At 43.1% G+C, this 12286-nt stretch overlaps 1 protein-coding gene across 3 annotated transcripts in view; it reads left to right on the top strand.

The window, feature by feature from the left end:
• FGF1 (fibroblast growth factor 1) overlaps positions 1-8841 on the top strand; it is a 64596-nt gene extending 55755 nt beyond the window's left edge. For all 3 annotated transcript variants that reach the window (XM_048861876.2, XM_048861874.2, XM_048861875.2), the window contains 2 exons: positions 4889-4992; positions 7550-8841. In XM_048861876.2, the coding sequence (XP_048717833.1) occupies positions 4889-4992; positions 7550-7744 (299 nt within the window). In that variant the 3' untranslated portion in view covers positions 7745-8841. The remainder of the gene's footprint in view (positions 1-4888; positions 4993-7549) is intronic.
• The last annotated feature ends 3445 nt before the right edge of the window (positions 8842-12286 follow it).

Below are 12286 nucleotides of genomic sequence, written 5' to 3'. Positions count from 1 at the left end.
CTAAGAAAAGCACTTGAAATAAAAACTTAGCGCTTTATTTTTTCCGTGAAAGCCAGTTTGGGGCAGAGTTTTAATTATAAATGCCATTCACACACACACACACACACGCAAACAGCCTCACAGCAGATTGAACGAGGATGACCTCACTTTGAGTAAACATAGCAAGGGACAGGAAGTCTCTAACCTAGAATAAACTGGGCATGTAACCTTTCTCAAACCCCGCTCAGAAGAGGAGGTGGGAAAACAAACATGGGGGATTCTTTGGAAGGCAGGTTCATGCTCACAATATGCACAAGTCAAAGAGCTGAAAGTGCTCCATGCACTGAAACAGACTTCTCTGTCATTTTGGCACTGAGATACTATAGCTGGGATTACGTCTGGGTGGCATTGCGGCCCCCTGTGCACCCTTACACACACAGCAAGGTTTGAGTCTCACAGCAAACATCAAGTCACGCCCTTTGCCAAGGGGAAAGGGAAACTAGGAATATACATTTTTTAAGCCTATAAACTGCTATACATTCCTTTAATATTAAGTGTCTGATCTAAGCCAACAAAGACAGAGAGGTTCTGGGCCCAGTGGCCAAATAAATTGACCTCACAAGTCTTCATAGGCACATGTGTGTAGCAATACCAGCTTATGATCTACAAGCAATCACGCCTCAAGCGCTGGTTTATTTTAGGACTCAGCCAGTCATTTCTGAACACTTGTATCTTCAAGTGAAGACTGCAGACCCAAGCCAGTTCACCCAGCTGAACCCATGTTAAAGTTAGACATGCAGGGCTGGGAAGGGTGGGAAACACCTGGAACCAGACAAACAAATTTCAACCAAACTTTCATAAATTGGGTGAATCACTCTGTGCTTGAGAACCTTGTCAATCAGAAATCCTGGGAAGCCTGGGGCCAGGCAGGACAGGGGAGGTGGACAGTGCTGCTTGCGACCAGTGTTGTCTTTCCACCTTGTTTTATGTATTTTTACAATGCTAGATTTAACAAAGGTGGCAGTGATAAAACCTGCAGAACAGATAGGGCATGGTCAGCGGCAGTGCAGGCTTCCCCCAGCATGCCTCAGCCTTGAGCTGGGGACCACTTTTCCAGGTGAGAAGCAGTTCATCCTCCAGGCTCATTCAGCCTTTAGTCTGTCTGCTGAAGCTGCCAACAAGAGTGTCAATGCATTCCAACAGCAGTGGTGATTTTGTGAAACGGATATTTACCCACTACGAACTAGCATGTGGCAATCAACTAATTACCTAGAGGCCACCACATAGCGGCGACTTTTAAGTGCCAGACTCAGTCACTGCAAAATCAGGAACAGTTCTGGGAAATCTGTTACCTTCCCAGACCTTTGCCAGTTCCAGGCACCAAGAACGTGTATCCCTTCCTTTGATCCCTTCCTCCGGCAAGGAATCAGAGCAGGTTGCGCTAGAAGGAAATGGCCAGCTAATGTGGTGAGCTCTCCACCATGATAGGCTGCTTACTCCCCTTTGCATGTCGCCAGTGCTGCTTGCTGAAGGATGTAGGTTTGCAAACCTTTGCCAGAAAGGAACTGAGTGTCAATGAGCTACTAAACTTGGACATCCTGATGAAAAATATTTATAGAGGAAACTCCTTAAAGGGATACATGCCAGTGGAATAACCCTGGGTACAGAGAACATTTCTGTGCACTGAAAGTTATGTGCTAAGCAGGTTCCATGCCTCTATTTTATACATACTTAAGTGGGATGAGAATTTGCCCAATAAAACACACCCTCAATGTGTAGGCAGGCTGGTGACCTCACCTGGCCCCTTTGGATGTTATTCATATGGCTGGTAGAAAGCACTGACTGACAGGGAGCAGCCAAGAACCCACTGAAGTGAATCGACTTGTTTCTCTTGAATGTTATGCTACCAGCAAAATAATTCACTCTGCTCAGAAGCAATAAGGTCATTCCCCAATGCCACGCTAAAAACAATGAGCCTCTGGTCACAAGAAAGCAAAGGGGAAGAGACGATCTGCAATTTATCAAGGCTTTCCTGCTGATAGAGCTAGTGGAGCATGTGTTTGTATTTGCAAATGCTCGCTCTTGCATAAATCACAAACGATTTGGAATTTGGGGATTGTTCTCATAACTATCCAAAACTTTGGATGCTTATCTGAGTGCAAACTTGGGTAGGAGATCTGCTGAGAATAATCCTTCTGGCACTGCATCCAGTTCCAATTAGTAATGCCATCTGCAGCATCTTTCTTGCAATATTCAGGCAATTCTGATTCTGGAGATCGGACAAGGAAAGAAAACTTTGCAGACCATTTTGGACTCGTAAACGTGAAGTTCATGCTCAGTTCCAAAAATGGACAAAGGTTTGGGGCCGATTCTTAATTATTCTCTATTTTACCTAGTTCATGGTGGGGAGGGTTGAGAGGAATCCGTGCCTGGGCTCTTGCCCGCTTTTCCTTCCCAAACTACTTCTCTCTTCTTTTTCCCCATTCAGCCATGTTGCTGCCTGCTACCAGCCTAGAAATTTTACAGCCAGCCAGAGAGGACTTTGTTTCTGCATTGTGGGTAGATGCTCCCTCTCACTCTTGGCTGACTTTTTAAATTATGTAGCAGCCTCTCTTCCTGTTTCCCTCTCTCCTTCCTAGTTTACTCCCTTTACCGGGTTCTGAGAATGCAGCATTGAGCAGAACATAAGCAGAATGGTGGTGTTCCAGCTCAAGGATGGGCCGAATGCAAAATCCCAATTTGAATAGAGCAAACAAAGGAGTCATAAATTACAGCAAATCTGCTCCCATCCAGTTTGCTAATCAAATATTATTTACTGAACAGTAAGTGCCTGATTAAAGGATCTGAGCCACAGTGGCAAAGGTTTCACAGGGACAAGGGCTTCTGTCATTTCAAGAGACGACATTATTTTTTTTACTTGCCAAAATGAGGCTAAAATAAAATAAGGAAGGAATCAGAAGTAAGAATCCCAAACTTGTGCCCCAGAGGCCCTGGATTCCCCCAGGTCACGGACACTATTTTATAATGTGTCTTTCCAGGGCAAAAGAAAGCTGTTTGGAGGCCAAGAAATTTGATGCTTCATGATCCTGATTTTGTAAGACTCTTCACATGATGAACACATTAGTTATTTGCCTGTTTTAAAGTGATGTTTCAATTATTCACACTAGAGCTGGCTAGAATATTTCTGCCTAGTTGTCCATCACAGTAGCATCTAAGTCTTCTATCTGAATGGAAAGAGTTTTCAAGAATGTGCCCTAAAGCTTGTTATCTATTGGATCCTCCTCCCTAGTGGAAATATATTTTTGAAAGATATGAGCATTGGGTTTTAAATCATTTTTGCCTAGACCATCACAGAGTGAACTAAGAAGAAAAGTAACCAGAAGGAAAGAGTGACCACACAGCTCAAATTGGAAGTTTAAAAAAAAAATGCAATTTTATGGAAGAGGACATCAAGTGTGGTATAGACACCAGGGCCGGCTCGCTGGTCCAGCACACCTCAGGCGATGCAAGAGGAATACACAGAGCTTCCCCCCTGTCAAAGTCACCAGTTCAAATCCAGTCTAGGTTGGTAGTGACTGAAAGTCAAAGTCTGGTGGTCTGTGTTGAAGTGATTCAGGGTCTCAGTCCAGTTCCTAATGGACAACTCTCCATGTCACATTCACTGCCAACTGGCGCCCTATTAGCAGTCTCAGTTGACAGGTCAGAGATTTAATACGTTATACCAGGGTTTCTCAAACTGAGACCCCTGAAGGTACTCCAGGGGGTCCGCAAGTCATGTCCAGGGCCACCGGCCCTGCTGATCAACTCCTTCCCCTCCCTCCCAGTGCCTCCTGCATGCCGCAGAACAGCTGTTTGGTGACATGCAGGAGGGAGCGGGGGGCGTGCTCAGGGGAGGAGGTCGAAAGAGGCAGGGAAGGGTGGGGGACTTGAGGGAAAGGGTGGAGTAAAGATGGGACCTGAGCAGAGGGCTGGGGGGCTGCAAAAAATTTTAAATCAAAATGGGTGTCCTCGGGCTGCTAAAGTTTGAGAACCACTGAATTATACTATCCAGATCTTTCTTCAGTTGCCAATTGTTTTCTCTCTCTGTTTACATCATGGCGGGGCAGCTACCCAGATTATAGTATAAAAATGTGATCACTTGACATGCCTCCAAAAGGAGATATTTTCTAGGATGGAGGCTGACCTTTCCTACTTATTTAGTACCCCTCATGGCTGGGAGAATAACTACACTTAGACATTAATAAACATATACCCAAAACATTATATGAATAAGAAACTTTTAAATAAAAAAAGACCTGGGGCTGAACTCTGCTCTCAGTTATATGTACATGAAACTGGAGTAACTCCATTGTCATTGGATTATTACTATTATTATTAGTGTTACATTAGCCCCAATAAGCTCCAACCAAGATCAAGGCTCTGCTGTGCTATGTGCTGTAGATGCACATGGTAAGAGACAGTTTTTTCCCCAAAGAGCTAGCACTCTTAATGGACAAGGAACAAAGGATGGGAGAAAAGATTATTACTACACCTATTTTACTGGTGGGGAGCTGAGGGGCAGAAAGCACTACGTGACTTGCCAAGGTCATAGAGCAGGTCTGTTAGGTAGAACTAGAACCCAGATCTCCTGAATCCGTACCCAGTGCTTTAAAAAAAAAAGTCTACCTGTGATGTAAATAAAAGAAAATTTGGCCCTTCGTTCCTAAAACATGGGGATGGGGATCGGAAAAAGAAGAGTTTACTGTTTCAGCGCTATACTGTCTCCCTTACAAACAGTCTCACCCTTATGGACAGGGACTTTGGATCAGTATACAATTCTTTCCCATTGCTAACCTTCCTAGAAGCATTGCCATATCTGTGACAATTTTTTTTTTTGCTTTTATTTTTGTTGTTTTATTTTTACTTTCAGTTCAGCTGCAGCTAAGTGCGGAAAGCGTGGGTGAGGTATATATAAAGAGCACCGAGTCTGGACAGTTTTTGGCTATGGATTCCAATGGACTTTTATATGGATCAGTAAGTATGAGGTTGATGTGGTACCAGACATGGAGAGTTTTGAGGTTGGCAGAAATCTTGTAGCTCTGAGTAATGTAACCCACAAGCAACATTTAGTCTCTATTTGTTATTTTTGCAGCTGGGTCACCACTCTTTACCCAACTTTATTTTTGGAATAAATAAATAAAAGCTTGTAAAGGTGCCCCAAAATATTTAACATATTATAGTTCATAGTTGGAAGCAGTAGCAGCATCATTATAGTGTCATTTCAGCTGCCAGTTTTCAGAGAGAGACTCTATTAGGAACTCTTGACCAAAACATCTCTCTTGCCCATAGACTGCAGAGAAATTTCAGCTGCTTTTCCCCTGGTGGCCACTGTCCTGTTTTGTAAACTCCTTTTTTTCAGGATGCATCACATCAGACTCTTCATTCTATGATGCAAATGTGACATTGTAGCTTAAAACTTCTCAACATCCTTGCTAGGTGAATTTAGTGCTTCGAAAAGGTACTGATTTGAGGTGAAGTTTTCTGTTCTCAGATTAAGTAAACCACAGGTAGCAGCATAGCTCCCAGCCACCTGCTTGCCCATTTGCCTCAGCCGTGATCTGCAGGGATCTGTATGGGGGAGAAGGTAGCAGTATCTCCAAGCCCATTCAAACCTTGGCCTTTCCGGTCATTCTCCCAATAAGGACACTTAGTGCCCCATGTGATGTCTGTTAACAACTGACCTGAGATCACCCTAATTTTGGTATGACATACAATTGCTGATTTCTCTGTCAAGCATGTGCATCTGTCACTGGGGCCCTGCTCCACCTCACCTTCTTACCCCAGAAACTGAACAGAGTCCTCCAGGTGTGCTATCAGTGAAGCTTTATTTCAAGTCCCCTTCACCAGTATCACCAGGGTCCCCCATGCTCCCACCTATTTACAGTGTTTACCAAGCTTTAGGCCCTCTCTGCAGGACCTGAGAGGAGCAGAGGTCTTCTGAGTCTGAGCACTCTCTGTAACTAGGCCCCAGCTAGCCCTGTTCCTCCCTTCTCCCCTCTCTCTTTTCTCCCCTGGCACTTCCTTCCAGTGCCTCTGATCATTCCTGGGCTGATGGCCAATTGAGTTCATTAATCCTAATCATTTTTTCCTGGGGCACTAATTAGCTTCTAAGGGCTCATCTACACTATAGCCTTAGGTCGACATACGGCAGCTTACATCGAACTCATTATATCAGGGTACACACTACAGCCTTGCTCTCACCAATGTAACTGCCCTACTACACAGACATAACAACTCCACCTCCAAGAGAGGCATAGTGCTTATGTCAGTGCAGTTACAGTGATACAGTGTCCCTGCAGACACTGCGTTACTTATCTCTATTGGCCGTCATTCTTGTCAAATTCACGGCTTGAGCTGTGAAATTGACAAGAAAGCCAGCTCCTGGCTCCCCAGCCTGGCTGCTGGCTGGTCTCCACTGGAAGCCCAGCTGCCACCCAGGCTCCTGGCTCAGGCTGACCCCTGGACTCCCCACAAGGAGTCCTGCTGCCTGTGGGGTCCCAGCTCCCTGCTCTGATCCGGGCTGCCATCCAAGCTCCCAGCATGCCACCAGAAGCATGGCAGCTGATTGGACTCCAGGCACGAATCTCCCTGGCTGGAGCCCAGCTGCCCTCCCTGGGCTCCCCTCTGGGAATGGGGCAGCCTTGCCAGGCTCCAGACATGGATCTCCCCGCTGGGAGCCCAGCTGCCCTCCCCACGATCTTGGCTTCCTGCTCCACACTGGAAACATGGCTGCTAACACAGGGCATGTCTACACTTAAGATGCCCTAAGTGATGAAAGTGCAGGCTCCCTGGCACACAACTGTAATCCCAGCTACTTGGGAGGCTGAAGCCAGCGGATTGCTTGAACTCAGGAGTTCTGGGCTGCAGTGGGCAATGCCATTTGGGTGTGCGCACTAAGTTCTGCATCAATATCGTGATCCTTGGGAAGCTTGGGGTCACCAGGTTGCCTAAGGAGGGGTGAACCAGCCCAGGTCGGAAAAGGAGAAGGTCAAAACTCCCCTGCATTCTGTCACAGTGTCTCAGAGCTGGTGAGCGTTCAAGAAAGCAGCTTACAGATATAATTCCACAGCTGTAGCTAGCTACTTGGCAGCTGCAGAAAGAGTGAACCAATTGCACTGATTTCCATAGAACTGCACTACGGATTAATTGGGCCCCGGATGTGTAGGTGCTCAGGAGGTGGTGTGGGGTTCTTTGACAAAGGAACTGATTGCAGACAGGGTAGTGTCATAGCTCACTTGTAGCTGATTGAAATGCAGGTGCCATGAACAAGGTACTGTAGAGAAGTTAGCTACGCCAAGGAAGCCTACTTAGCACGAGCTTCCACCCATTTTAGGGAAGTGCCTGTTTTAAATGAACATTGTATTAACAGAAGAGAGTCAGATTTAAAAAATACAGTGGTCTTAAAGGGGGGTTTGGGTAGAGCCTCACGGCAAACCACGCCTCCCCAAGTCTAACTGAATCTAGATCACTGCACTTAGGAGCATGCTTATGCCATTCGCGCTCACCATGGATACTCGGAACTCTTTTTCAGCTGTTACCGAGTGAGGAATGCTTGTTCTTGGAAAGAATGGAAGAAAATCATTACAACACGTACACGTCTAAGACGCACGCAGATAAGAACTGGTTCGTTGGCTTAAAGAAGAATGGAAGCTGCAAACTGGGACCGCGGACTCACTATGGCCAAAAGGCCATCCTTTTCCTTCCACTGCCAGTGTCAGCTGATTAAGAGAAGTACCCAGGGTGCCATAAAATGACCCTGAGTCGTAAGCACCAACTACTATTCCTTCTCTCTCTCTCTCTCACTGGGCAGTGTGACAAAGAGCTTAATTTTAGATCCAGGAATTTTAAATCTAAACGCTTTAAAAATAAAATAGAGCTATTTAATTTTGCACTAACCAAGTTTAATGTGGAGGAGAGGAAAATACCTGTAGAGCAATGGGCAAGTTGTCTCTCCAATGCATTCTTGTTGACGGGTCTCCATGGTCCGACCTGCGCAATAGAAAGCATGTGTGAGGCACATTTGAGGCAAAATGTGTGCACTGAAAAATGCAAAATGACTCCATAGAATATGCATAAACTTGTGTTTCAAAGGGAACACCCAGGAAAGTTACTGCCCTAAATGCATGGCTTACTAGAACACTAAATCAAGAAGTTATTACCAGGGGAATATACACACCTAGAGAGAGGTGCATGATCTATATTCCCATAAAAGTGAAACTCCCCTGGAATACATAGGTATTTTAAAGCAATCTAGACAGTATCTAATATACACTTCAAAAAATTTAAAACTGCATCAGTATTCAATTTATCAACTGAAAGCATAGTCAAGAATTCTGCACATATCCTAATTGTGTGCAACTGAACTAACCACGACCCATACTCTTGAAAACTAGACATCTAAGCCAGTCATACGCTACTAATACTGCTATATTTCTTGTTAATATCCTTCATATGTAATTTGTATTTATTTATTAAGTGACTGTGTATACATTATAAAGAGTTTAAGAATATGAATTATAGGCAGTCAAAGCCAATTAATGTTATCTCAAGAAGGATGCAGATGGGATAAAGAGGGGTATGATTTTGACAAGAAAGTCTGGGAGAAAGGTCATGGGGGAAAGGGAAGTAGTCATGGAACTATATTACTGTAAAACAATTTATCATTTTTATTTTGCCCCCAAAGTGAATTTTCCATTTGAAAGCGTAGTTCCACTCTGAATAATAGAATTGTGACACTGTAAAAATGGCACCATGGGACTTCAGTGAGTTCCATATCACCATATGTGCTGAGTTTACTAATAAAGAGTTATTTTCTACCTGATAGCCCTGAAAACTCAGCCTGTGAGTTGACAGTCAAACTGGGTTCTTCCTTTGTCATGTATTATCACTAAGAATGAAAGCTCTGCTGGTCACATTCTCCCTTCATTGACACTTGTGTAAACTCATTGACTTGGTTTGCATAGCTGTAACTTGACTGGAACATAATACACATCACCATTTATAAAAGCACAGGAAGAAACAGAATCCAGATCACTCTTCTAAACTAAAAAGAAAAGGAGTACTTGTGGCACCTTAGAGACTAACCAATTAAGCTTATGCTCAAATAAATTGGTTAGTCTCTAAGGTGCCACAAGTACTCCTTTTCTTTTTGCGAATACAGACTAACACAGCTGTTACTCTGAAACTCTTCTAAACTAGAAAATTCGTTTTTTTGATTATGTCAGTTGGGGTGTGAAAAATCTACACTTCTGAGCGTTGTAATTAAATGATCTAAGTCCCTGTGTCACAGAACGGCCTCCATCTCTCGGGGAGGTGGATTACTACGCTGATGGGAGAACCCTGTGCTGCTGTAGCATTTTAAGTGTAGATAAGCCCCTCGTCTTTGCCATTGCTATGGCTAGTATCACTACTGTATTTCTATGATTCAGTCTTGCTCCCATTGAATTCCATGCAAGCAGGTTCAGGGATATGGTGCATCAGTGAGTTACTTTGCTAGGAGTCTAGCTTAAGGACTGTGCACATGAATCAACCCCCTTCCTTCTTGTTGGGGGATATCAGCATCACTGTGCTCTGCACTGTAGCTTCCCTCTGAGCAGAGCTATCATTGAGAGTTAATGAGAGATCAACACACAGAGCCCCTAGAGAATTGGTACCTACACTGGGGAATAAGTTAAATAAATAGAAAGATTTGTTCTAATTTTGCAAAATAGCCTGTAATTCCAAAAATTCAGGAAGGCTGAGATTCACTATAGTCCGGACAGAGCATAGACTAAGGCGATTTTCACGCTAAGTTCTTCTCTCCTTTGTCCTGCGTGACATTCTGGGTAGTAAACACATCTACGTGGCCCATAACCACGTAGATTCCCATCCACTTTTCAGCACATTTCCCTTCCCTTCTTAACACTCACAACTGTAAAGACTTCAGCTCTATTTAATCAATTTTAAAGGATACACCGGGTGCCTGATTTTTTTTAATGGTTAAAATAGTTTATTTAATGACTCTAGGTCACTAGGGACAAATGCTCCTGGTAGAGTAAAAGGTTGGGAAAATAGTGTTTATTTTCATTGTTTATATTTCAAAACATTACAAATTGTGGAACTATATGTTCACTAATTGCATTAAGACAACTTATCTAACATTTGGAAGAGAAACCTCTGACAAATTTGAAAAAGATTTGGTCTAACTTTTTAGAAACCTTTGATTAATTCCTAGCTAATGGAAAGCCAAGCTGTTGCACTCCTTTCCCTTCTTTGCCCCCCTTCCTTCCTCTCCTCTCCCATTCTTTTACCTTTCTGCTCTGCTACCTTCCCCCCCACTTCCTGTTATCCTCTTATTTTGGGGCGGGGGAATTTTCTAATAAAAGACTGCTCATCTTCTCTCCTCCAGTCTAAAACTGCAAAAATTATTATTATTAATATTTAGCGGATTTCTAAAACTGCAAAATAGATTTTGTGGTTTGCATACAAAACTTCTGAATTGCTATAACAGGCTAACTTCCTGATGATACATAGAATCAAAAGACTGGAAGGGACCTTGAGAGGTCTTCTAGTCCAGTCCCCTGCACTCAAGGCAGAACATCTCTGCATCTGATTCCTGGCTCTGTCAGTGTGTTCAGCTACTGCCAGGTGGACTGTAGTAGAACCAGAGTACACAAATTCATTTTTGTTTAAATGTACTGTACCTCCTGAAAACATCAAGACAAGGCCTGCAGTGTCTGCTAATTAGATATTATAATCTATTTTTTCCGCTTTACTTTTGCCAAGAGACACCACTATCCTTCCCAGAAATGGGTGTTACCTCCAAGGTTCCAGCCATTACTTGAATGTTTTCAATGACACACTTTGTTCCTGAACAAACATGACTATGGGATGTTCTGCTACTGAGGAACCATCTGTTCCAAAACCAGCAGTGCAAGTTTATGATTCTTTTAGTCTGATTTGTTACTAATCATGTTAAATTAATGTAATAACGAAATTGACACAAGTACGTTCCATAGATTGCAGTTATGGAATTGGGAGTGGGGGAGAAAGGGAGGGGAATGCACTGAAACAAGAATATACATTTTTTCCCCCACAGTATTTATGAAGTTTTCAGACCTCACTTATCCGTGTATCGCTTTCACTTACTACAATGCTCATAATTATAAACTACCCCAGTATAGAGCTATTATCCTTTGCCTCCCCAGTCCATTATCTATTCCCCCTTCATAATGTCCCTCTTTAAAGTACATCTCATGGGGTGAGATATTTTCCTGCATACACAGGATCAAGATCAAGATTAGCAATCAAGAGCCTAGAACCAGAAGTCTTTGGCTCCTTTCACAGAATGGCCTACAGAGAGAGCCTTATGTTGTCCCTTACACATGTGGCAAAAATAACTTCAATCAGGCCTTCAGGTCCTTGCTCACCCTCAAGATCATGTACAAAAATATCTCCAAAATGACATCTCTTGCACTTACTACAATTGCACATGCAACTACAGTATCTAGGTATGCATGTGACCTGCTAGAAGGGTAAGAGATCATTTGCTTACAGGAGGACCACAACTCTCCACAGTAAACTCGCATGCAATTTTTATGTAAAAGGTACTGAAAATTTGGCCTTTCAGGTTTAGCAACCCAAATTGTCATGGTCTGATTCATCAGAAAACAGGGAGAAGTTACTTAGCTAAAACCTTTTATGTCCGCTCTTTGGATTAATCAAGAGCTTGATTTGATTTTCAGAGGGGCAGGGAACCTGCAACAACTCCGTAAATAAGGCCATTAGTATCCTGGGCTGTGAATTGGAATGGGTGTTTGGTATCTATATTAAAAGTAAGCCTAAGATACTGATGCTGCTTTTTTCAATGGGTGCTGAACAAGAAGACCGTGTCCAATTATGAATGTCACATATACAGTTGAAGAGTGTGGCACACAACAGTGTTACAGGACAGTGTAGTAGCACCACATATCTTCATCAATGACAATATGAGCTAAGGTGTAAATATCTCCAATTTGCATTGAAGGTGGGTACAGATGAAGGAGGAGAGTTAAGGTTTTTGGGGGGAGGAGGCCACAATTGTCCATTTCAAGACTTTACAACTTTTTCTTTTAAGTTTCACTGTGATTGAAAATGTCATGCCTTCCCCATTTTTTTTTTAAACTTAAAAATTTATTTTCAAGTTTTCTTCCTTTATCAATCAATATGTTCTTACAATTGACCCCAGCTTGATAAAGTTTTTTCATTGACTATACATATGCATATGTGTACTTATGTGTGGGTGTACTTA

Source organism: Caretta caretta, chromosome 8 (assembly GCF_965140235.1).
Source record: "Caretta caretta isolate rCarCar2 chromosome 8, rCarCar1.hap1, whole genome shotgun sequence".
In the NCBI taxonomy this organism is placed as follows: domain Eukaryota; kingdom Metazoa; phylum Chordata; order Testudines; family Cheloniidae; genus Caretta; species Caretta caretta.
The sequence above is the reverse complement of the archived record's forward strand: the minus strand, read 5'-3'. Positions and strand labels throughout refer to the sequence as shown.